Genomic DNA, 27,508 nt, shown 5'->3' on the forward strand with positions numbered 1-27,508 from the left:
TGTGTTTCACACAGAACTCATCTCAGTGGATGAGATGTTATTTTGCTACCATGCCTTCTTGAACAGTATATCAAAGTCAAATATGGACTTCTAATGACATGTTTGAAAAGTGAATGTTACTACAGTAATACTGTTTTCGGAGTGAAGTTTCTCGAATGAATCYAAGAGAGTTTTACCGAAAGAGKAACACCTGAAGACAAGTCGAATAATCTGCTGTCGAATGCTTGAATAGACAATACAAAACAATGKGGGGTTACAGTGATGATAAGGATTACTCAAAAAGCTTTTTGTGCCATCAAGTACATCATAGGACAACAACACACAATTGTACAGTGAATTACCACTCTACTGCATTGGTAAAGTATGACAGACTAGTCATGGGCACTGAATTTAAAACGCCCCCCAGCCTGACATGTATTTATGAAAACTTTGTAAAAAACAGTATATAGTTGTGAGTAAAAATAAACAAAAAAMAGAAATTTAAAGAGCTTCTATTGTTGTTTGAGTTTAACTATGGCTTTTCCAAGCGTGTTCTTACTGTTGAGGTGCATGTAAATAAACAGTATCAGTCATTAGCCATTGTTTTTGTATTAAAATCTGTGTTTCATTGTTTTCACAGCAGCAGATAAAAAAGTGCYAACACTATCCATTTTTGGGAGCATACTGTGCATCGTCTAGACAACCATTATATTGTCCTGTGTGTCCTTTGTATCCATTTCTGACACAATGCATGTCTGATAACTGCTTTATAACCTACATTTTCAGACAGCATTCTGATTCTGTCTCAAAATTAGGTTTGATAGCGTGAGTCCATGTTTTGTCACCCGATTCATATTGTTCTGCTTTTAATCACTTGGTTTGTTGGCTATTTATGTCTAGCAGCAATCTCACCACTGTCTGAGCTTCAAATGTGACCAGCAATGTATTACTTAGAAAAAAGGCAGTGGATTTTGGTATCAATATTAGTTGGATATGTTTGTAAAGAAGTYTATGTTAGATATTTCAAATTGTCATATGCTAGCAATATGTAAAGTATTGTGCCAGGCTTTTGATATGTTGGGTTACTATAACACAAGTGAATGAGTGTAAATAATAATAATGATAAATGATATTATTAATAATYACAATTATAAGTACAATAAAAAGTCAACATTAACCCAAATGATTTCCGTTCCGCATCCTATTACAGAAAAAAKCGAAAGCAAGTACATATAAAAATGTTTATAATAATGCCTCATTTGTAAATTCAATGAAAGATGTATCCTTACCATTGGTCCATCAACTGTCAAGATACCAAGGGTTTTGATGTAGGATTTGAAATGACTTAGTTTGTCTGATATTGTTTGCAGTTTGGCCTTCAGTGATAGATGATATTTCTGGCTGGACACCTGTATAAAGATTTTCTGCAGCATTTTTAATAAAATATCACAGTATTTTCTAAAGAAAAGCTTCATGGACATTTTTTAAACGTGTGTGTGCCAGTCTGTGTAAGAAATGTTGCATGATATGCAGGATTTGGAACACGTGCTATTGAATACGACTCCTTCATTTGCTATCTAACACAATGAAGACATGCGTTTCCATATAAATGGATATACTGTATCTTGTTGCAATTCCGTCCTCTACTCCTATTCACTATCAACACTGGCAATTTAACAACCAAAACTTTTAAAATGTTATATCGGAATTTGTAAATAGTTTAGCAAAGACAAAACCACTGACTTACAGACTTGATAAATTGCCACTTTGCTCAGGAAGTGGAAAGGAAAAACAGACACACGTATGAGCTGAATAGCCAAGTGTGTAGCTGCATTGGGTTTGCAGGGTCTCTAGTGGTATTTGCATACAAGGGTTTGCATCATGTATGGTGTAAAATTGCTTTGCAATGCTGTCCTTCCTTCCTTCCTTCCCACGGGTCCAATGTGTCATGTTTTGTCTTTGATCATGTCTTGTCCTGTGCTTCGCCCTCTGCTGGTCTTATTAGGTTCTTTTCTCTTTCTCTTTTCTCTATCGGTTCCGTTCATGCTCCCAGCTGTTTCTCATTCTCCCTACGACCTCATTTACTCTTTCACACCTGTCCCTAATTTTGCCTCTGATTAGAGTCCCTATTTCTCCTCTGTTTTCCGCTCCTGTCCTTGTCGGATTCTTGTTTGATGTTTGCTGTTGCCTGTGTGTCTTGTTTCGTCGCCCTGTCGTGTTCTTTGCCTTCTTCAGATGCCTGCGTGTGAGCAGGTGTCTATGTCAGCTACGGCCAGTGCCTTCCCGAAGCGACCTGCAGTCCTGTGGTCGCGTCTCCAGGCGTTCCTCTCTATTGACGAGAGGATTTCAGTTTCCTGTTTTGGATTTACATTGATTATATCCAGGAGATCATTATTGTGTTTATTACTGGAATAAAGACTCTGTTATATATTACGTCGCTTTTGGTGTTCCTCATTCATGCAGCATAACAGAAGAATCCGACCAGATGGACCCAGCGACTATGGATTCTCTCCAACACTGCCGTCGAGTATCCAGGGAGCAATGCTCGGCAGACACGAGCAGGAATTGTTTGCTGCTCGTCATGCCGTTGAGACGCCTGGCCGCTCAGGTTCCGATCTCATCTGGACAGTTTCAGAGTCTTCGTCTCCGTGCCACCAGTCTAACTTCCTGGTCTTCCGAGTCTCCGACGCTAGGGTTAATAACCACCCTGTTACTCTGGGCAGCCCACTGAGTGTCGCTCGCTTTTCACCCAGTGTGATATTGTGTTCCTCTCCAGCCCAACACGTACTCAAGAGAGAGGCTCGGATCGCTTACGTCATATCACTCCTTACTGGTCGGGCTCGGGAGTGGGGACAGCTATCTGGGAGGCCAGGGGCTGACGTGTTCTAACGATTATCAGAACTTTAAAGAGGAGTATGATACGGGTTTTTTTGATCGTTCAGTTTTTGGGAAGGAGGCTTCCAGGGCCCTGGCTTCCCTATGTCAAGGTGATCGATCCATAACGGATAACTCTATAGAGTTCGCACTCTTGCTGCTTCCAGTGACTGGAACGAGCCGGCGTTGCTCGCTCGTTTTCTGGAGGGACTTCACGCTGAGGTTAAGGATGAGATTTCTTTCCGGGAGGTTCCTTCCAGCCGTGGACTCTTTGATTGCACTCGCCATCCGCATAGAAGCGACGGATAGATCTTCGTCATCGAGCTGTGGGAAGAGAGCTCGCGTTAACGGTGCTTCCCCTCTCCGCATCTCAACCATCTCCTCCCACCGGCTCAGAGACTGAGCCATGCAGCTGGGAGGTATTCGCATCTCCGACTAAGGAGAGGGAACGGAGAATCACCAACCGCCTTTGCCTCTATTGCGGTTCTGCTGGACATTTTGTATGTCATGTCCAGTAAAAGCCAGAGTCATCAGTAAGCGGGGGCTACTGGTGAGCGCTACTACTCAGGTCTCTCCATCAAGATCTGTACTACCTTGTCGCGTCATCTACGCTGGACCGGTTCGGCTGCTTCCTGCAGTGCCTTGATAGACTCAGGGGCTGAGGGTTGTTTTATGGACGAAGCATGGGCTCGGAAACATGACATTCCTCTCAGACAGTTAGGGAAGCGCACGCCCATGTTCGCCTTAGATGGTAGTCTTCTCCCCAGTATCAGATGTGAGACACTACCTTTAACCCTCACTGTATCTGGTAACCACAGTGAGACCATTTCCTTTTTGATTTTTCGTTCACCTTTTACACCTGTTGTTTTGGGTCATCCTGGCTAGTATGTCATAATCCTTCTATTAATTGGTCTAGTAATTCTATTCTATCCTGGAACGTTTCTTGTCATGTGAAGTGTTTAATGTCTGCTATCCCTCCTGTGTCTTCTGTCCCCTCTACTCAGGAGGAACCTGGTGATTTGACAGGAGTGCCGGAGGAATATCATGATCTGCGCACGGTCTTCAGTCGGTCCAGAGCCAGCTCCTTCCTCCTCACCGGTCGTATGATTGTTGTATTGATCTCCTTCCGGGGACCACTCCCCCTCGGGGTAGACTATACTCTCTGTCGGCTCCCGAACGTAAGGCTCTCGAGGATTATCTGTCTGTTTCTCTTCGACGCCGGTACCGTGGTGCCTTCTTCCTCTCTCCGCCGGAGCGGGATTTTTTCTTTGTTAAGAAGAAGGACGGTACTCTGCGCCCCTGCGTGGATTATCGAGGGCTTAATGCATAACGGTTAAGAATCGTTATCCGCTTCCCCTTATGTCGTCAGCCTTCGAGATTTTGCAGGGAGCCAGGTGCTTTACTAAGTTGGACCTTCGTAACGCTTACCATCTCGTACGCATCAGAGAGGGGGACGAGTGGAAAACGGCGTTTTAACACTCCGTTAGGCATTTTGAATACCGGGTTCTGCCGTTCGGTCTCGCAAATGCTCCAGCTGTCTTTCAGGCATTAGTTAATGATGTACTGAGAGACATGCTGAACATTTTTGTTTTCGTTTACCTTGACGATATCCTGATTTTTTCACGTCACTCGAGATTCATGTTCAGCACGTTCGACGTGTACTCCAGCGCCTTTTAGAGAATTGTCTCTACGTGAAGGCTGAGAAGTGCGCCTTTCATGTCTCCTCTGTCACTTTTCTCGGTTCTGTTATTTCCGCTGAAGGCATTCAGATGGATCCCGCTAAGGTCCAGGCTGTCAGCGATTGGCCCGTCCCTAAGTCACGTGTCGAGTTGCAGCGTTTTCTCGGTTTCGCTAATTTCTATCGGCGTTTCATTCGTAATTTCGGTCAAGTGGCTGCCCCTCTCACAGCTCTGACTTCTTGTCAAGACTTGCTTTAAGTGGTCCGGTTCCGCCCAGGGAGCTTTTGATCTCCTCAAGAAGCGTTTTACTTCCGCCCTATCCTTGTTACTCCTGACGTCACTAAACAATTCATTGTCGAGGTTGACGCTTCAGAGGTGGGCGTGGGAGCCATTCTGTCTCAGCGCTTCCAGTCTGACGATAAGGTCCATCCTTGCGCTTACTTTTCTCATCGCCTGTCGCCGCATCGGAACGCAACTATGATGTGGGTAACGCGAACTGCTCGCCATCCGTTAGCCATAGGCGAATGGCGACAGTGGTTGGAGGGGGCGACCGTCCTTTTGTCGTTTGGACTGACCATAAGAACCTTGAGTACATCCGTTCGGCCAAACGACTTAATGCACGTCAAGCTCGTTGGGCGTTTGTTTTTCGCTCGTTTCGAGTTCGTGATTTCCTATCGTCCGGGAAATAAGAACACCAAGCCTGATGCCTTATCCCGTCTCTTTAGTTCTTCTGTGGTTCTACCGCACCCGAGGGGATTCTCCCTGAAGGGCGTGTTGTCGGGTTGACTGTCTGGGGAATTGAGAGACAGGTAAGCAAGCACTCACTCACACTGCGTCCGGCGCGCTTGTCCTAGTAACCTTCTGTTCGTTCCTTCTCTACTCGTCTGGCTTTGTTCTTCAGTGGGCTCACTCTGCCAAGTTAGCTGGCCACCCCGGCGTTCGGGGTACGCTTGCTTTATTACGCCAGCGGTTTTGGTGGCCTACTCAGGAGCGGACACGCGTCGTTTCGTGGCTGCTTGTTCGGACTGCGCGCAGACTAAGTCAGGTAACTTCCTCCTGCCGGTCGTCTCAGACCGCTTCCCATTCCTTCTCGACCATGGTCTCACATCGCCTTAGACTTTATTACCGGTCTGCCTTCGTCTGCGGGGAAGACTGTGATTCTTACGGTTATCGATAGGTTCTCTAAGGGCGGCACATTTCATTCCCCTCGCTAAGCTTCCTTCCGCTAAGGAGACGGCACAAAATCATCATTGAGAATGTGTTCAGAATTCATGGCCTCCCGTTAGACGCCGTTTCAGACAGAGGTCCGCAATTCACGTCACAGTTTTGGAGGGAGTTGTCGTTTGATTGGTGCTTCCGTCAGTCTCTCTTCCGGGTTTCATCCCCAGTCTAACGGTCAAGCAGAAAGGGCCAATCAGTCGATTGGTCGCATTTTACGCAGCTTTCGTTTCGAAACCCTGCGTCTTGGGCAGAAACAGCTCCCCTGGGCTGAGTACGCTCACAACTCGCTTCCTTCGTCTGCTACCGGGCTGTTCCCCGTTTCAGAGTAGTCTTGGCTACCAGCCTCCTCTTGTTTTTCGTCCCAGCTCGCCGAGTCCAGCGTTCCCTCCGCTCAGGCTTTTGTCCAACGTTGTGAGCGCACCTGGAGGAGGGTCAGGTCTGCACTTTGCCGTTACAGGGCGCAGACTGTGAGAGCCGCATAAACGTAGGATTAAGAGTCTAGGTATTGTCGCGCGGTCAGAGAGTGTGGCTTTCCACTCGTAACCTTCCCCTTACGACAGCTTCTCTCGCAAGTTGACTCCGCGGTTCATTGGTCCGTTCCGTGTCTCTCAGGTCGTCAATCCTGTCGCTGTGCGACTGCTTCTTCCCGCAATATCTTCGTCGCGTCCACCCTGTCTTCCATGTCTCCTGTGTCAAGCCTTTTCTTCGCGCCCCCGTTCGTCTTCCCTCCCCCCCCCCGTCCTTGTCGAGGGCGCTCCTATTTACAAGGTACGGAGGATCATGGACATGCGTTCTCGGGGACGTGGTCACCAGTACTTAGTGGATTGGGAGGGTTACGGTCCTGAGGAGAGGAGTTGGGTTCCATCTCGGGACGTGCTGGACCGTTCGTTGATTGATGATTTCCTTCGTTGCCGCCAGGGTTCCTCCTCGAGTGCGCCAGGAGGCGCTCGGTGAGTGGGGGGTACTGTCATGTTTTGTCTTTGATCATGTCTTGTCCCTGTGCTTCCTCTGCTGGTCTTATTAGGTTTTTCTCTTTCTCTCTCTCTATCGTTCCGTTCATGCTCCCAGCTGTTTCTCATTCTCCTACGACCTCATTTACTCTTTCACACCTGTCCCCTATTTTGCCCTCTGATTAGAGTCCCTATTTCTCCTCTGTTTTCCGCTCCTGTCCTTGTCGGATTCTTGTTTGATGTTTGCTGTTCCTGTGTCCTTGTTTCGCCCTGTCGTGTTCTTTGCCTTCTTCAGATGCTGCGTGTGAGCAGGTGTCTATGTCAGCTACGGCCAGTGCCTTCCCGAAGCGACCTGCAGTCTGTGGTCGCGGTCTCCAGGCGTTCCTCTATTGACGAGAGGATTTCAGTTTCCTGTTTTGGATTACCATTGATTATATCCAGGAGAATCATTATTTGTTTATTACTGGAATAAAGACTCTGTTACTATTACGTCGCTTTTGGGTCCTCATTCATCAGCATAACAAATGTATGATCTCTCTTCAAACTAACTTGACAGAAGGAAAAAGGAATCTCTTTGACATTTGTAGACCTACAGTGTATAAGGCCCTGAAGCAAGAGATTGGGGGCAAAGAAAATTGGTATTATGAGGCAGAAAAAAAACTTTGCCAAAGTGCCAAGATCATTTAATATGTTGTCTTCATTAACTACATTATCTGTCTAGTCTGGTTATGTCTCAAACTGCATGTTAAAATATGTATCTTAAGACAACCAGTGAAAACACACGACCATGCATGGAGTGTGTCTGTAGAGTAGACCAGGCATCCGTCCCAAATTGGACCCTATTCCCTTTACAGTGCACTACTTTTGAAGAGCCCRATGGCCCTATAAAGTGAGTAGGGTATCATTTTGGACGCGCAAACAGCTCTTCTTCTTAATTGGTAGGTTGTTTATGCTAGGGGTAATGGGGTGGGGTTCACTGAGCATMAATACTCCAGACTCGACTGGAAGTTAATTAAGCCAGCTACAGCGTTCCATCACTCAGCTCAGAGTCAGGCAGCTCAGCCTGGGACATGCTCAGCTCGGTCCCACCACTGTCTGTCATTCAAGTCCCTCGGCTCTTCCAAGCAGCCATTACCGAGTGGTATCGATCGCCACGGTGACAAGGTAGCGAACCAAATAAAGAGTGGGCAGGAATGAGGGAGGAGTCTGACTCAATACCATTGGGGAAGGGCCCATGAAGGCATAAAGTCAAGCCCACTGTGACCAGCCTATAGCTCGCTAGTACACWGCTATTGCTACTACTACACCCTCCCTTCACATTATTGCTGTGTGTGGTGTTTTTCTTCCAACCATGAATTAAGATGCAGGTAAATACCTCTTGCATGGAAGTCAGTTGATTGCATTCCCTCCCTAGGTGGAAGGACCCTAATAGATGAATATGAAATCTTCTGAGCCAATATATATGCTGAACAGTTAAGTGGAGAGGAACTCTCATCTGTGTGTGGTGGAGACCTGACCGGCTGCCAAGGTAACGATAATGGCCTAGAGAAAATTCCCTTTAACGGTTTTCATGATTTTTGCTTGGAGAAAAATATTGTCCTCTTTTCACATTCGCAGTACTTGTCAATGGTTTTCAAATCAGTTGTGCAGGGAGAAAGAGAGAGAGATATGGAGCTATTTCAGTGCCAACCAAAATTGTATTTGAATTCCATAATGTCGATTTTATATTAGGATGTTAAATAGAATTCSACAATTTAGTATTTGTATTAGGATATCGAATAAGAATTCCATAATTTTGAATTTGTATTAGGATATTGCATTTGAATTTAAAACTTTTTAATTTGTATTGCCCAAATCTAATCATTGAATTCATAAATCAAGCTTGAATGAACGTTGCAATTAGTTTTAAAATGAAATGTGTCCCGTTTAAAGAAGCTAGGCTTCACAGGAGAGGAACGTACGCTACCATTCAAAAGTTTGAGGTCACTTAGAAATGTCCTTGTTTATGAAAGAAAAGCAATTTTTTMGTCCATTAAAATAACATCAAATTGATCAGAAATACCTTGTAGACATTGTTAATGTTGTAAATGACTATTGTAGCTGGAAACRTTTTTATTTAATCAATTTTTAATGGAATATCTATGTAGGTGTACAGAGGCCCATTATCAGCAACCATCACTCCTGTGTTCCAATGGCACGTTGTGTTAGCTAATCCAATTTTATCATTTTAAAAGGCTAATTGATCATTAGAAAACCCTTTTGCAATTATGTTAGCACAGCTGAAAACTGTTGTGCTGATTAAAGAAACAATCAAACTGGCCTTTTTTAGACTAGTTGAGTATCTGGAGCATCAGCATTTGTGGGTTCTATTATAGGCTCAAAATGGCCAGAAACAAATAATTTTCTTCTGAAATGTGTCAGTCTATTCTTGTTCTGAGAAATTGTGAGAAATTGCCAAGAAACTGAAGATCTCGTACAACGCTATGTACTACTCCCTTCACAGAACAGACTAAACTGGCTCTAACCAGAATAGAAAGAGGATTGGGAGGCCCCGGTGCACAACTGAGCAAGAGGACAAGTACATTAGAGTGTCTACTTTGAGAAACAGATGCCTCACAAGTCCTCAACTGGCCAATAAAAAGAAAATATTAAGATGGGCAAAAGAACACGGACACTGGACAGAGGAACTCTGCCTAGAAAGCCAGCATCCTGGAGTCACCTCTTCACTGTTGACGTTGAGACTGGTGTTTTGTGGGTACTATTTAATGAAGATGCCAGTTGAGGACTTGTGAGGCGTCTGTTTCTCAAACTAGACACTCTAATGTACTTGGCCTCTTGCTCAGTAAACCCTAATTTATTCCAATTAGTTTTTTTCACTGCGCAAGAAAGTGTTCCTTTTCTTTATTCTGACATACACTGTCATGAAGCAGTGACCATCCTGTGTCACTTTACCTGGACTAAGAATACACTTTATGCACTGTCATGTTATTGAAGATAGGCCTATCACGTGCATGCCCTTATACCAGTCATCAGTCAAAAAGAGGGTGACTTGTCATGCTCTAAAAATCTGCTCCTGCATTCATCCAGCCACCCATCAGCAATATAGATAGGCACGGTCTAGACATCAATGTGTGAGCAATTACAATTATCAATTAAAATTGGTCAACTGGACATACTGTTGACATGTAGGTTATGGTGTAATGGAATGTTTTGCCTTGTGTGGTAGGTTTTTGTGGTTTTTTACACTCTTATGTAGGTGTATAAGCAGCCATATAAATAACCAATTATATGCAACAACAGGTCTAAATGCACTACCGGTCAAAAGTTTTAGAACACCTACTCATTCAAGGGTTTTTTCTTTTTTGTACTATTTTCTACATTATAAGAATAATAGTGAGAGACATTCAAAACTATGAAATAACAAAATGGACTCATGTAGTACCAAAAAAGTGTTAAACAAATTGTCACTTCTGACCTTAGTTTTTTGTTATTTTTCTTTGTTTTAGTATGGTCAGGGCGTGGTTGGGTGGGTTATCTATGTTTGTTTTTTCTATGTTGGTTTTTTCGTTGGCCTGATATGGTTCTCAATCAGAGGCAGGTTTAGTCTTGTCTCTGATTGGAACCATATTTAGAGCGTGCCTGTTTTTATTGTGTTTGTGGGGTGGCTGTTTTCTGTGTCTGTGTGTTCCCACAGAACTGTTTCGGTTTTCCGTTCGTTATTTATCATTTATGTTTTGTATTTCAGTGTTCAGTTTTGATCCTATTAAAATATTCATTCATGAACACTAACAGCGCTGCGCTTTGGTCCCCTCTCTCTCCCAATCAAGATCGATTAACAATCAAAATATATTATATTATTTTGAAGATTCTTCACAATAGCCACAACTTAACTGAATGGCAGCTTTGCACACTCTTGGCATCTCTAAACCAGCTTCATGAGGTAGTCACCTGGAATGCATTTCAATTAACAGGTGTGCCCTTCATAAAAGTTAATTTGTGGAATTTCTTTCCTTCTTGTTGCTTTTGAGCCATCAGTTTGTGTGTGACAAGGTAGGGGGGTTAACAGAAGATAGCCTATTTGGTAAAAGACCAAAGTCCATATTATGGCAAGAACAGCTCAAATAAGCAAAGAGAAAACGACAGTCCATCATTACTTTAAGACATGAAGGTCAGTCAATACGGACATTTCAAGAACTTGAAATGTCTTCAAGTGCAGTCACAAAAACCATCACAGCACTATGATGAAACTGGCTCTCATGAGGACCACCACCGGAATGGAAGACCCAGAGTTACCTCTGTCTGCGAGATATATTTTTAGAGTTACCAGCCTCAGAATAGGCAGCCCAATAAATGCTTCAGGAGTTCAAGTTGCAGAACACTCTCAAATCAAATGTTCAGAGGAGACTGTGTAAATCAGGCCTTCATGGTCGAATTGTTACAAAGAAACACACTAACATAAGAAATGGCACACCATTTGAGATTTTGGTTCCAACCAGCGAGTCTTTGTTAGACGCGGTGGTGGGTGAACGATGATCTTTCCGCATAACAAATGTGTTCCACACACATCCGACTGTCGAAAAACCGGTAAGGCTGGATGAGGAGGTGTTATGGTGTGGGGGTGCTTTGCTGGTGACACTGTCTGTGATTTATTTAGAATTCAAGGCACACTTAACAAGCATGGCTACCACAGCATTCTGCAGCAATATGCCATCCCATCTGATTTGGGCTTAGTGGGACTATCATTTGTTTTTCAACAGGACAATGACCCAACACACCTCCAGGCTGTGTAAGGGCTATTTTGTCAAGAAGGAGAGTGATGGAGTGCTGCATCAGATGACCTAGCCTCCAAAATCCCCCAACCTCAACCAAACGGAGACGGTTAGGGATGAGTCGGACAGCAGAGTGAAGGAAAAGCATGTGCTCAGCATAGTATATGGGAAATCCTTCAAGACTGTTGGAAAAGCATTCCAGGTGAAGCTGTTTGAGAGAATGCCAAGAGTGTGCAAAGCTGTCATCAAGGCAAAGGGTGGCTATTTGAATAATTTAAAGTATACATGTATTTTGATTTGTTTCACAATTTTTGGGCTACAAGATGATTCAATATGTGTTATTTCATGTTTTGAAGTCTTCACTATTATTCTACAATGTAAATAAAGAAGAAAAAAATTAAGAAAAACCCTTGAATGAGTAGGTGTGTCCAAAATGTTGACTGGTACTGTATATGTGTCATGACAGTGTTAATACCATATTATAACAGGTTATGACAAGTTATGTCAGCTGTTATGACATATCATAACTTGGTTAAGACCGTGTCARAACGTGTTATGACGCTGGGTGTCAAGTAAAGTTTTACCAATTTCTTTCCTTATGTAAATGGATTTTTCTGTATTCTATCAGTGCAGCTTCTGTCATAACAAACACACTCACACCCCCACAGAATAACCATTAGCCGACTGCCTGCTGTTTGATGACTCAGATAGTAATACATCAGGTGTCTGTGTATATGTGTGTGTGTATGTGTGTGTGTGTGTGTGTGTGTGGGTGTGCGTGTGCGTGTGCATGTGTAAGTGTGTGTATGTGTGTGTGTGTGTGTGTATGTGTGTACGTGTGTGCGCATGCATGTGCGTGGTGTGTGGGTGTGCACAATTTTTCATTGGCATTTGCAAGTGTTTCTGACTGGTATGTTGTCTTAATTAAAAAATCTGCAGCATTGCAAACTAATGACACTCCCTGATAGCTTTGTCTGTCTCATTGAGGCCTCCCAGCTTGTCTGTTGTTGTCTTCCRAGCTGACAGGCCTCTGAGGAACACAGAATGCGCTAAATTGATGTAGATGTTGATGTAACTGGATGTGGTTTCATACCAAGTGATATCGAAAGACCTAAAGGCCTTTCATGTTCTCTCTTTGGTTTGCAGTCATTCACCATTATACAGTGCATTCGGAAAGTATTCAGACCCCTTGACTTTTTCCACATTTTGTTGTCTCATTTACCTTYTTCTAAAATGTATTKAAATACATTTTTTCCTCATCAATCTACACACAATATCCCATAATGACAAAGTGAAAACCGGTTATTAGACATTTTTGAAAATGTATTGTAAATAAAAAACAGAAATACCTTATATACATAAGTATTCGACCCTTTCTATGAGACAACTCGAAATTGAGGCATCAGGCATCCTGTTTCATTGATCATGCCTTTGAGGTGTTTCTACAACTTGATTGTAGTCCTCCTGTGCAAAATTTACAACACTTGTTGTAAATCTAGCCACAGTGTCCGATTTCAAAAAGACTTTACGACAAAATGCACACCAAACGATGGTTAGGGTCTTGCACATAGTCCACAGAAAAAACCAAGCCATTTTTCAGCCAAAGAGAGGAGTCACAAAAGCAGAAATAGAGATAAAAGAAATCACTAACCTTTGATGATCTTCATCAGATGACACTCATAGGACTTCATGTTTATATTTATATCCACAAATCTTTAGTTTACATTGGTGCGTTATGTTCAGTAATGTTTTGCCTCCAAAACATCGGTTGATTTTGCAGAGAGCCACATCAATTTACAGAAATACTCATAATAATCATTGATAAAGATACAAGTATTAAACATGGAACTTTAGATAAACTTCTCCTTAAGCAACCGCGTGTCAGATTTTTTTTTTAACTATACGGAAAAAGCACACCATGCTATAATCTGAGTACAGCGCTCAGAGCCATAAATAGCCATACAGATATCTGCCATGTTTTGGAGTCACAGAAGTCAGAAATAGCATTATAAATATTCACTTACCTTTGATGATCTTCATCAGAATGCACCGCAGAATCCCAGTTCCACAATAAATGTTTGTTTTTCCGCATAGTAGTCCATCATTTATGTCCAAATACCTCAATTCTGTTCGTCGCTTCATGTCCAGTAAATCCAAATTTATGACGCGCAGGTCAGATGAAAAGTCAAACAATCCATTACGTTCGTAGAAAATGTCAAACGATGTATAGAATCAATCTTTAGGATTTTTTAACATAAATCATCAATATGCTTTCAACCAGGAGAATTCCTTTGTCTTCAGAAATGCAATGGAAAGCAGGTTGCTCTCACGTGAGCACGCATGTTCAGCTCATGCCAGACACCTGACTCAAAGAGCTCTCCTTCCCTCATTCTTCACAGTAGAAGCATCAAACAAGGTTCTAAAGACTGTTGACATCTAGTGGAAGCCTTGGGAAGTGCAATATGACCAATATCCCACTGTATAGTATTTTGGATATTCAAACCTACAAACCTCAGATTTCCCACTTCCTGGTTGGATTTTTTCTCAGGTTTTTTCCTGCCATATGAGTTCTGTTATACTCACAAACATCATTCAAACAGTTRTAGAAACTTCAGAGTGTTTTCTATCCAAATATACTAATACTATGCATATCTTAGCCTCTGTGCCTGAGTAGCAGGCAGTTTACTCTGGGCACCTTTTCATCCAAGCTACTCCATACTGCCACCCAGCCATAAGAAGTTAAGCACACAGCCAAGACAACACAGGAGTGGCTTCAGGACAAGTCTCTGAATGTCCTTGAGTGACCCAGCCATCTGGAGAGACCTGAAAATAGCTGTGCAGCAACGCTCCCCATCCAACATGATAGAGCTTGAGAGGATCTCCAGAGAAGAATGGGAGAAACTCCCCAAATACAGGTGTGCCAAGCTTATAGCGTCATACKCAAGAAGAKTCGAGGCTGTAATCACTGCCAAAGGTGCTTCAACWAAGTACTGAGTAAAGGGTCWGAATACTTATGTAAATTCTGTATTTCAGTAAATTCTGTATATTCTTTGTTTATACWTTTGCCKAAATTTCTAAAAAACTTGTTTTGCTCTGTCATTATGYGGTATTGTGTGTAGATTGATGAGGGAAAAAAACGATTTAATACATTTTAGAATAAGGCTGTAATGTGAAYAAAGTCAAGGTGTCTGAATACTTTCGAAATGKAGTAGTGTGACTGTACACTCACAAGTGGATAAAACAAGTCTTGTTTGTGTCTAGTACAGTATTTCCTTTATAAACAATATATTTGAGCCTTGGCTCAGGGATTTCGCTTGTTATTCACAGCATTGTTACTGAAAGGATACTATCATGACTACACAGTWGRTTCTGATTTCCTMTTGCATTGATTTGCTTGGTATTAAGTAGTGAGGCTGAGCAAATACTTTTTGCAGGACATTTTGCTGAAAAATGTMGAGATTGACCATGCATCCCAAATGGCATCTTATTCCCTATACAGTGCACTACTTCTGATGAGAGCCTTGTGGGTCCTGTTCAAAAGGAGTGGTAATATGGTACCATTTGGAACGTATAGCTCTGGGCATCTGGACAGACAGCAGTGCCTCCTTAATGTAGCTCGCTCCTCTCAATGTTTTACTTTCCCACCGTCTCATCACAGCAACATTCGACTAATACCAGTCAATTAAATAACGTATAGTGTACATAGCAAATGCGGAGAGCGAGAGAGAGAGAGAGAGAGAGAGAGAGAGAGAGAGAGAGAGACAGATGGATGGATGGATGGATACAGAGAGAGGGAGAAAATGAATGAGAAACATTTTTTCAGGGGAGATGAAATATAATTATGTAATTGGAAGTGTGTGACTTCACAGCACAGATGCAGTGACATCTTGTGTGCTAAGCAGCTCTGTCTTGGATCTGATCCAACTTTAGCGATCCGCTGATCGACTTTAGCGGATGGCAGACATGTGTGAGGCGTTAAAGAGAGATAGACTGTATTATTATGGTTTGCTCTTCCATTTCTATAGTTGTCAGAAAGAATTGCCATCTGCTTTTGAGAATACATCTGTCTGAGCAGCCTGTCCTCATAGAGTAGACGTAACAGTAAAGTAAACCTAAATCCGAGTCGCTTAACATTGTACTGAATAAACCTATAAACGGATATTTTCATGAGCTGAAATAAAAGTCCCACACATTTTCTAATATCGAAAAACGCTTATATTATCAACAATTCTTTTGTACACAAAATTTTGTTTCATCCTGTTAGTGAGCAGTTTCCTTTGCCCAAGCCAATCACACAACCTGACAAGTTTGGCATATCAAAGAAGCTGATTCAACGAGCATGATCATTACACAGGTGCACCTTGTGCCGGGGACAATAAAAGGCCACCTTAAAATGTGCAGTTTTGTCACACAACACAGTGCCACAGATGTCTCAAGTTGAGGGAGCGCGCAATTGGCATGCTGACTGTAGGAATGTCCATCAGAGCTGTTGCCAGAGAATTTAATGTTAATTTCTCTACTATAAGCTGCCTACAACGTTGTTTTAGAAAATTTGGCAGTACGTCCAGCGGCCTCACAACCGCAAACCACGTGTAACCACGCCAACCAAGGACCTCGAAATCCGGATTCTTCACCTGCGGGATTGTCTGAGACCAGCCACCCTGACAGCTGATGAAACTGTGGATTTGCACAAACAAAGAGTTTCTGCACAATCTGTCAGAAACMGTCTCAGGGAAGCTCATCTGCATGCTCGTCGTCCTCATCAGGGTCACCAGGGTCTTGACCTGACTGCAGTCTGGCGTTGTAACCGACTACAGTGGGAAAATGCTCACCTTCGATGGCCACTGGCATGCTGGAGAAGTGTGCTCTTCACAGACGAATCCCAGTTTCAACTGTACCGGGCAGATGGCTTTGTGTGGGCGAGTGGTTTGCTGATGTCAATGTTGTAAATAGAGTGCCCCATGGCAGAGTGCCCCATGCACAGAGATACCGTGACGGGATCTTGAGGCCCATTGTCATGCCATTCATCCGCTGCCATCACCTCATGTTTCAGCATGATAATGAACCCTGTCGCAAATGATCTGTACAAAACAAGCTGAAAATGTCAAAGTTCTTCCACGGCCTGCATACTCACCAGACATGTCACCCATTGAGCATGTTTGGGATGCTCAGGACCGACGTGTATGACAGCGTATTCCATATCTAGCACAGCCGTTGAAGAGGAGTGGGACAACATTCCACAGGCCACAATCAACAGCCTGATCAACTCAATGCGAAGGAGATGTGTCGTGCTGCATGAGGCAAATGGTAATCACACCAGATGCTGACTGGCTATCTGATCCACGCCCCAACTTTTTTTGTAAAGGTATATGTGACCAACAGAGGAATATCTACAGTATATTCCCAGTCATGTGAAATTCATAGATTAGGGCCTAATTTATTTATTTCTATTGACTGATTTTCTTCTATGAACTGCAACTCAGGAAAATCTTTTAAATGATTGCATGTTATGTTTCTATTTTTATTCAGTGTATGTTATGTTACGTTTGGTATGTTACATAAGACAGAAGGTTACTTATGGCAAAATTGAAAGTAGAGTGGTTGGTCGGGGTGGATGGGTGGCAGTATAATGAAAACGTTGTTCGAATCTCATCATGGACAACTTTAGCATTTGAGCTAATTAGCAACTTTTCAATGACTTACTACTTTTGAGCTACTTTGCAACTACTTGGTATGTTAGTGAACCCTTCCTCTAACCCTAATCCTAACCCTTTTAGCTCATTCATAACCTTAAACCTAACCTTAACCCTAACCCCTAACCCTAACCCCTAGCCTAGCTAACGTTAGCCAGCCAGCTAATGTTAACGTTTGCCAGCTAGCTAACGTTAGCCACAACAAATTGGAATTAGCAACATATCATACGTTTACCAATTCACAACATATTGTATGAATTGCAATTCATAATATATCATACGAATTGTAATTCATAACGTATACGAAATGGATCCACAAATTAATACATGCCATAAGAAACGCAACAAATCATACTAAATTGGGTTTTTCGGATTTACGTATTGAATAATATGAAATGCTCTGAGACTYAGTTGGTCTGAGACCAAGAKTGTCACTCATTAGATAAGCTCTTGTTTTTTTTTATACAGATTATGCTTAGCCATTTAAACAATAACCATTTAACTTTACACATCAGTCAAATATGTCTTAATATAGATTTAATTGTGATGGAAACATTCAAATGAATACTGATGGGATCAAAATCAAGTACCTGTATAAGTGCACCTAAAATGCACACACTGAATGACAAAAGGGTCACCAGGGATTATTTTTGTCCTGTCACTTTCCACAGTGAGATAAAATGGCGMCTATGATTTATGTTGTATCTCAGGATGACAAGAGCATGGCAAACAACTTTTCAGTGGCCTAGCAGTTGCAACAGAAAATTGGGTTACTCACAAAATGCAAAGGGTTCTGTCTCAGGCTAACAAATTCAATCAGTCATTCCTTCCCGCGAGGTCATTTTAATATTGCGGGATGACAGGGAGCTCTCTGGCCACACAAAATGTAATCTTTCCTCTGCCTCTTTCGGGAATTCAAAAACAGGATTTTTTGTTGTTGCCCTAGCTGGTGTGTGATCTGTGGATGATGTTTGTTGCTGGGCGTTGGTGTTTCTTTCACATATTGGAAAACATATCACCGACAATGACGAGCGTATTAATTCAAACCTTCACTTATAGTATCCTCTCCATACAAATATTAACTTATGGGTATTTCTTGTACTATTATCTCCATTCAAATGGCAATATCTGTTCATTTTGCTCAAATGTAAAATGGACATGGAATTGAGCAAATGCAAGGCAGTTAGTGATCATCTGTCTAAGCCTATCTCACAGATCAAACATCCCAAACAGCCCCATGATATTGGTCTTGATGAGCGATCTAATTAACACATTAATTAACATCAATTAACTARTTTGCAACTACCTAGCATGTTAGCTAACCCTTCCCCTAATCCTAGTCTTAACCCGTTTAGCTAACCCTTCCCCTAACACTAACCTTAACCCTTTAATATAACTCCAAAAATGAACACTAACCTTAACCCTAACCCCTAGCCTAGCTAACGTTAACCATGTACTACTGTATCTTTGGCCTCGAGAGGTGTTTCAATTCCTCTTGTGTAATTTAGAATTCTAGCCACTTCAACATTTGCTTAATGTAGGCTTCCGCAGCAAGGGACAMCTCCTTCATAGAGACTCAGCATCAACCCTGGCAGGTTAATGTTGTAGTCAAATGCCTGTAGTGGATTAGCTTCATAATGCTTTATGAAAACTGGAATACCTCATTGCAGGTATTACAAAATTGCAGGTATTACAATGATATTTGTCATGGTCTTACAGGCTAACAAATCTCTCCTCTCTGTATGTAAGGCTTGGGTGTGAATGAATGATATGGCACTTATTTTCACTCCATATTTGCTATATTTTGATCAAATCTGATAGACCGTGCTCTCAGTGACTGACTTCAATTTGCAGGAGCAGCAATCCTGTATAATTACTGGCTTCGATCCTCTTAGGGATCCTACTGATCATCTGCACGCAACCCATAACTACACACAGCAGCCTCTCCTCTCTGTCTCTGATGTCTCTCTCTCTCTCTCTCCATCTCTCTCTCTCTCTCCTCTACTCTCTATCTGTCTCTCTCTCTTTCTCTCTCTCTCTCTCTCTCTCATCTCCTCTCTCTCTTCCTCTCTCCTCTCTTATGGAGGAGTAAGTATAGTGTGTTTTGTGAAGATTAGAATACTTTTCTTCATTTCCAAGAGGCCAGATTCTATCGTTGGTAAAATAGGACTTTTGTAATAAGAGGCTGTATCCAGCAAGTTCCATTCGCTACAGTTGTTCCATTCTAATCTATTAGATTTAGGGGATTGGAGTATTTTCTAGGGCCGGGTGTCAACCTCATTCCACGGAGGGCCTAGTGTCTGCAGGTTTTAGTTTTTTTCCTTTCAGTTAATAAGCCCTAAACAACCAGGTGTGGGGAGTTCCTTACTAATTAGTCACCTTAATTCATCAATCAAGTACAAGGGAGGAGTGAAAACCCACAGAACCTTGAGTTTGATACCTGTGTTCTATGGCTTCCATTCAACAGTAGCTTTAGTTCAATGTTCTAAGTTCTAAGGGATATCACAGTAATTGAAAGCTGCTGTACATGTCAACATGTTTACAGCTGTTYCTTGGCTTATGGATAAAATGCAATTGGTATTCTAGTCGCAGAGTGCTGAGTAAGGCCTCTGACCCTGTCAATACACCGATGGTATGGTCACATGTAACAAGTAATAAGGAGAACAACTTTTAAAAAAGAAATTATTCACATATGACCAAAAGAGGTCTTATGCGCTCTCATTTATTTTTTGGGACATTTAAAAATATATATATTTGGCAGACATACTGTATATTCCATTGAATCTCATAGACATTTATATTTTGTATACCCAARGGATATTTCAGCGTTCCAATTGCAGGAGTATATGCAGACCGATATATTTATTGGACACTAAGTTGGTTTTAATATTGATACTGAACAAAGATTAGGATTGAGGGAAACATTTTGCGTTGCTATGTCAAAGGTGGAGGAACACATGCGTTATTAAATCCCCACAAAATGTAATGTTKATTTCCTCTCCTTTTCATTACGAATGAAAGTTCAAAAGTTTTAGGATGGGTTAATGAGTGCAGTGAAAACCCCTAGAAAGGACAWTATCATCTAGAGCTTTTCTTCTCTCCCATAGAACTTTCCTGTGGTTAATGGGGTCACCCGTAATTATCATGCCAATAATGTAACGCCGTGGCCCTTCCTGTAACTCCAGATAAAGAGAYAAGAGGGAAGCAAGCAGCAATCCAACAAAACGATTTGAAAGGTTCTTAACAGAGGACAAAGTTGTTGTCTTTCTCTTTCTCACTTGCTCTCTTTCTTTCTCYCTCTCTCTTCACCTGAGGCCCCTGTTCTCTCTTCTAAATGGACAACATTATCATGCAAGCGAGTATCGCCCTTAGGATGCCAAGGGATCTAATCAGGGCCAGGTAAAGACCTGTCAAAGCGGGAGGAAGACAGGGAGGTAGTGACAGCCGGAGGAGATTGTATTGATTTTCAGTTCACCACCTCCCTCTACGTGTTTAATGTACACAAAGCTCCCGTATATGCAGTAGGAAACAAATGGCAGTGAAGAGGCGCGAGGAGGAAATGAACAACACTGTCTCACAGGTATACCCAATAAATAAAAAGTGCTAACCCAACGTGAATTGAAAGTAGTTAGATGTATGGATGTATGCCACGAATCTACCCCCAGCACCATCTTCACCATCACCATCAAATGTAACTACATGCAAAGTTTAATTTTCACAACCCGTGTGAGATACACCTCCTGTGTATCTGCTGAAAGAAAATTATAACACCAGGACGTTTACAATCATGGGGTTTCCCTCCACGGGTAAAGTGTAAATATGTATGACCTGCTTTGGATGTAGCCGACCCAGTTGTTTAAACAAATGGGAGATGCTCCGTTGATATGATCACTTATGATCATCTCATTATCTAATTTTTTTTTAATGAATTTGTTATTGTCTTTTACAGTTCATCTCCATTATTCCTACATTTATTTGTCAAACTCTCTATTTTATGGCACGGGAAGGATACTTATGGGTTGTATATGCTATATACTGTATAATTGTACAATATGTGACTGTACTATATTAATATATATGATTTACAACTCTCCTGATTTGTTGACAAACTTTAATGTCTCTGACTCTGTAGTAGTATAACTTTTAACCAATCATTGTGCAACACACAATTCCCAGGAAGGATTTCTCTTTAGCATAGCGCCTGCTTTTCTCGCCAGCGAACCCATCGAGGAGCAGTGTAGCAGAATAAACGGTTGTTACTCCATCTAATGTCCTTGAGCTGCTCGGAGAGAGACCTCTGGTCTTTAAACATGGGATCCACTGCAGCTCACAAGCAAAGCAAGSCGCAGTGCGAAGGAAACCTGTCAACTAAAATCGAGACATTGCATTCCCAGCTCCTGTTCCAGCTGTGTGGCTCCACAGAATGGAAAATGCCCTTCAAACTTCCACTGAGATTCTGTTGATTGGGAAAGTGAGAAGGGAATATTACATGCTATGATGTCAGGCCATATCAGTGAATATGATTTCGAATTGTTAAATCATGATTTCAAATGTTACATTTCTTGTTTAGCCGATTTTAAGTTTGTAGTCTTGGCTGAGCATGGCACATGTAATGCCAGGGTTGTGGGTTCAATTCCCACGAGAACCAGTATGAAAATGTATGCGCTCTGGATAAGAGCGTCCGCTAAATGACGTAAATGTCAAATGAATGTTACTCTTAGGCCTACYATTGATTGAGCGATAGGTGTGTGAGTACCCTCACCAAGGCTTACATGGACCCATTGAAAATGGCTGTGAGTTCAGACGCAAGGTAAGGATACGCAGCTTGGGAGCTTTGTTGATTTTGTCACACTACAGTATGTGAGAGAAATTACATGGCCTACGATTCACATAGAGGAGACTGGTGGGAGGAGCTATAGGAYMACAGGCTCATTGTAATGGCTGGAATGGAATCAATGGAACGGAGTCATTACATTCCAGCCATTACAATGAGCCAGTCCTCCTATAGCTCCTCTCACCAGCCTCCTCTGAATTCACAGTATTTATTGAAAAATCTATGTCCATATTTCCCCGGGKAAAAGTGTTGTCTTAAATGTTCTACAATCATAACCATACAAAGCCTACATGCCTGTATGTAATAACTATAATCACTAATATRCTTTGCCACAATACATCTTCTTTCAGGGCCTTTTATGGTTCAGCATAAATACCACTCACTGATAAAGAGGCATTACCCCTCTCTGAGGGTGTCTCAGGGGGAGTGGGATATGCCAGAAACATATTTCCATTTCACACCACACACTTGTACAGATGAYRACTGGTACATGTTGTCYCACCCTAATCTGTTTCACCTGTCTTGTGCTTGTCTCCACCCCCCACCAGGTGTCTCCCATTTCTCCCCATTATCCCCTGTGTACTTATACCGGCGTTGTCTTGTCAAGTCTTACCAGCGTGTATRCACGTTTTCCAGTATCTCGAGTTCATGTTTTCTAGTCTTACCGATTCTGAACATTCTGCCTGCCCTGAGCCTGCCTGCCGTTCTGCCCCTGATTAACGTTGCCTTGGATTACAGACCACTGCCTACCCTTGACCTGCCGTTTGCCCGCCCCCTGTTTTGTAATAAACATCTGAGATTCGAACTGTCTGCCTCCTGTGGCTGCATCTGGGTCTTATCATGGGTCGTGTTACATGTATGAAACAGGACAAATATAAGCATCCCCTATTTGACCTTTGATTAAAAGAGAACTGTATGTCAAAAACGTCATCACCTCGGCTTTCGAGCCTCTCCAGGGGGCTATGATCTTCTCGAAGATGGACCTTCGGCACGCCTACCATCTGGTGCAGATACAGGAAAGAGACGAGTGGATGACAGCCTTTTATATGGCTAGCGGGCACTACAAATACCTGGTGATACCATTTTGGACTGATCAACACTCCTGCAGTGTTCCAGGCCCTTGTTAACGATGTTCTCCGTGACATTGAACCGGTTCTCCTGCAGCTGCAACTCTTCCTGGGTTTGCTCATTTCTATTGCCGTTTCATCCAGGGTTACAGGACCCTGGCTTCCCCCCTTTCAGCACTCACCTCTCCCAAGGTCCCGTTCACGTGTTCTCCAGCTGCTGATCGGGCATTCTCGGACCTCAAGCATCGATTCACCACAGCTCCCATCTTAATCCATCAGATCCGTCCCGGCTAACCAGKTGTTTGTCCCGGACTCTTCCCGGTTCCCCGGTCCTGGAATGGGCTCATTTCTCTCTAATTGCCTATCATCCTGGCTCCCGTCAGACCCTGGCCTGTGTACAACAACATTTTTGGTGGCCTCCTTGGTTCCTGACGTCTCTGCATTCATCGCCGCCTGCACTGTGTGTGCTCAGAATAAGACTCRGCGGCAAGCTCCGGCTGGCCTCCTTCAACCACTCCCTGTTCCCATTTATCCCGTGACTTCGTCACCCTCCATCAGATGGCAASACCACTATCCTTATGGTGGTGGATAGGTTTTCCAAAGCCGCCAATTTCATTCCCCTTTCCAAGTTACCCTTAGCCAAGGAGATTCTTAGCCCCTCTGCTGTTCGTCTTCTGTTGCCTCACACCCTCCGTATACATCCCAATTTTCATGTGTCTAGGATTAAACCTATGCCTCACAGCCCTTTGTCTCCTGTTTACAGGCCCACCCCTCTCCCGCATCTCATCAACAGCCATCCGGCGGACATGGTGAGGCGCCTCCTGAGTGCTCGACCTTGGGGCAGGGGATTACAGTACCTGGTTGACTGGAAGGGTTATGACCTAGAGGACAGGTGCTGGGTCCCTGCTAGGAACATCCTGGACCCAACCCTCATCGCTGAGTTCCACCCCTGTCAACTAGGTATGTGCCCGGGTAGGACACCAGTTGGCGCCTCTGGGGGGGTACTGTCACACCCTGATCTGTTTCACCTGTCTTATGCTTGTTTCCACCCCCCACCAGGTGTCTCCCATTTTTCCCCATTATCCCCTGTGTACTTATACGTGCGTTTTCTGTTGGTCTGTTGCCAGTTCGTCTTGTCTTGTCAAGTCTTACCAATGCGTTTTCAGTATCTCTAGTTTCTGTTTTCTAGTCTTCCCGGTTCTGACCATTCAGCCTAACCTGAATCGGCCTGCCCTTTTGCCCCTGATTGACGCTGCCTTGGATTGCTGACCTCTGCCTGCCCTGGACCTGCCATTTCCCTGCCCCTGTTTTGTAATAAACATCTGAGATTCGAACCGTCTGCCTCCTGTGGCTGCATCTGGGTCTTATCATGGGTCGTGTTACATGTATGAAACAGGACAAATATAAGCACCCCCTATTTGACCTTTGATTAAAAGAGAACTGTATGTCATGTAATGTAATAGAAGTTAATTATATTTCCTTGTATCGTAGGTAAATGCTCTGTGCTTTCTCGATAATTCAAAGCAGAGGAAAATGTTTCATTTTCTGACTTAGATGACCGCCATATCGTTATCATTAGGGGTATTCATCAAAAACCCTAGCAACAGTGGCAGAAAATATACGGGGTAGAGAGGTAACTCACAGTATGGGYTTCCTGAAACAGTTTTCAGTACCCGAGAATAAAATAATGTTCCTTTAGTAAAAATATACTTCCTATGAGTCATGACCTGACAAATAAAATTCAAACAGAGATTTCAGGAATTGTATCTGTTTTTTTGTGGCCAATTTCTTTTGCCTTGCACTTTTGGATGTCCTTGCCAGGCTTTTCAAGAACACAACAAGCTAATGCCACCATATTGCCCAGTAAACACATTACTTCGGACAAAAAAACAGAATGAGAGCAAGAGCAAGTGAGCAAGAGAGAGAGAGGAGAGAGAGTAAAACAGACTAATTAGCCATTTTGAGTGTGTGTTAATTGCTACAGAGACACACAGTGTGAGTCCTAATCAACACTTTGCTTGCCTGAGCTACTCATGTTAAAACACGTACAGGCAAACACACACACTCACTTGCATGCACACATTCACGCATGTACGCGCGCACACACTCACAAACACACAACGCACACAGCCACACACACACAGGCAAGTACACACGTACACAAAAAAACACAAACAAAGTAGGACAGAGCATCTTTCATCTGTGTCTACACTGTACCCCACCCTCACAACAGGGGGTAGCTTTTGTTAAATTAAGGCTTAGTACTGAGGCTGGGTTCTAAATACACACACACACACACACACACACACACACACACACACACACACACACACACACACACACACACACACACACACACACCAAATCAATTACAACACTGTGTGTGAGAATTTGTTGACAATCCGCCAATAATATCACAGATGTGGATGTTGAGGGGGACAAGAATACGTGACACAGGGCTGCTAGAAAGATATTACTCTGTTGTTGTAACATTTTGCAATTTTTTGTTGTTGTTTGTACTTAATATGCACAAAGACCAGAAATATGTGTTTTTACTGCCTGGCAATCATCCAGCCAGCTCCAGAATGAGGATAATTAGGTGAGTGTCAGACCATGCTGTCCACTGGCTGAGGGGAGGTTAGCAGGGGGCACACATAATCTTTGATAGGTTGAATTGAGGTCACTAAGAAGGTCAACTCTAGCTTGACAGCTGAGTTATTAGTCTGGGTATGGGAAGGTAGGCCTGCTGTATGTACAGTGCATTCGGAAAGTATTCAGAGCCCTTGACTTTTTCCACATTTCGTTATGTTACAGCCTTATTCTAAATAAAAAATGTTCCTCATCAATCTACATACAATACCCCATATTGACATTTTTGCATGTATATGTATTTAATATAAAAAAATTGAGAATATCACATTTAACTAAGTATTCAGACTCAGTACTTTGTTGAAGCACCTTTGGCAGCATTTACAGTCTCGAGTCTTCTTGGGAATGACGCTACAAGCTTGGCACAGCTTTATTTTCGMAGTTTCTCAGAGTATTCTCTGCAAATCCTTGCAAGCTCTGTGAGGATGGATGGGGAGCATTGCTGCACAGCTATTTRCAGGTCTCTCCAGAGATGTTCGATCAGGTTCAAGTCCGGGCTTTGGCTGGGCCACTCAAGGACATACAGAGACTTGTTCAAAAACCACTCCTGCATTGTCTTGGCTGTGTGCTTAGGGTCGTTGTCTGTTTGGAAGGTGAACCTTCACCCCAGGTTTTCATCAAGGAACTCTGTACTTTGCTCCAATCAGCTTTCCCTCGATCCTGACTAGTCTCCCAGTCCCTGCCGCTGAAAAACATCCCCACAGCATGATGATGCCACCACCATGCTTCACCGTAGGGATGGTGCCAGGATTCCTCCAGATGTGACGCTTGGCATTCAGGCCAAAGAGTTCAATCTTGGTTTCAGCAGACCAGAGAATCTTGTTTCTCATGGTCTGAGAGTCCTTTAGGTGCCTTTTGGCAAACTCCAAGCGGGCTGTCATGTGCCTTCTACTGAGGAGTGGCTTCCGTCTGGCCACTCTACCATAACGGCATGATTGGTGGAATGCTGCAGAGATMGTTGTCCTTCTAGAAGGTTATCCCATCTCCACAGAGGAACTCTGGAGCTCTGTCAAAGTGACTGTWGGGTTCTTGGTCACCACCCTGACCAAGGCCCTTCTCCCCAGATTACTCAGTTTGGCCGGGCGGCCAGCTCTAGGAAGGGTCTTGGTGATTTCAAACGTCTTCCATTTAAGAATGATGGAGGCCACTGTGTTCTTGGGGACCTTCAATGCTGCAGACATTTTTTGGTACTCTTCCCCCAGATCTGTGCCTCGACACATTCTTGTCTCGGAGCTCTACGAACAATTCCTTCACACTCATGGCTTGGTTTTTGCTCTGACATGCACTGTCATCTGTGGGACCTTATATAGACAGTTGTGTGCCTTTCCAAATCATATCCAAACAATTGAATTTAGCACAGGTGGACTCCAATCAAGTTGTTAAAACATCTCAAGGATGATCAATGGAAACAGGATGCACCTGAGCTCAATTTCGAGTCTCATAGGAAAGGGTCTGAATTCTAATGTAAATAAGGTATCTGTTTTTTTATTTTTTTGAAATTTGCTAAATGTTTTTAAAAATCTGTTTTTGCTTCATCATMATGGGCTATTGTGTGTTGATGTATGAGGATTATTACTATTTTTTAATCAATCTTAGAATACGCCAGTAACGTAAAAAAATTATTGCATAAAGGGAAGGGGTGCACTGTATGTATGGTTAGATAGGCAGCCTTAGAGATGACCAAACTGAAGCTGTACTCAATTCCTCTGGGATCTGGTCCAGTTTGTCCACTGGCGCTTTGTGTTACTTGTTTCAGACGGTTGAGAACAACAGAACAGACTGAAGGGTGACCA

At 42.9% G+C, this 27,508-nt stretch overlaps 1 protein-coding gene across 1 annotated transcript in view; it reads left to right on the plus strand.

Moving 5' to 3' along the window:
- LOC111953353 (neuroligin-4, X-linked) overlaps window positions 1–24,335 on the plus strand; it is a 100,351-nt gene extending 76,016 nt beyond the window's left edge. The window contains exons 6-7 of the mRNA XM_023972578.2: window positions 23,830–24,026; window positions 24,256–24,335. Of these exons, the coding sequence (XP_023828346.2) occupies window positions 23,830–24,026; window positions 24,256–24,335 (277 nt within the window). The remainder of the gene's footprint in view (window positions 1–23,829; window positions 24,027–24,255) is intronic.
- Window positions 24,336–27,508: the final 3,173 nt, after the last annotated feature.

The sequence above is a fragment of the Salvelinus sp. IW2-2015 genome, linkage group LG27 (assembly GCF_002910315.2).
Source record: "Salvelinus sp. IW2-2015 linkage group LG27, ASM291031v2, whole genome shotgun sequence".
NCBI lineage: Eukaryota > Metazoa > Chordata > Actinopteri > Salmoniformes > Salmonidae > Salvelinus > Salvelinus sp. IW2-2015.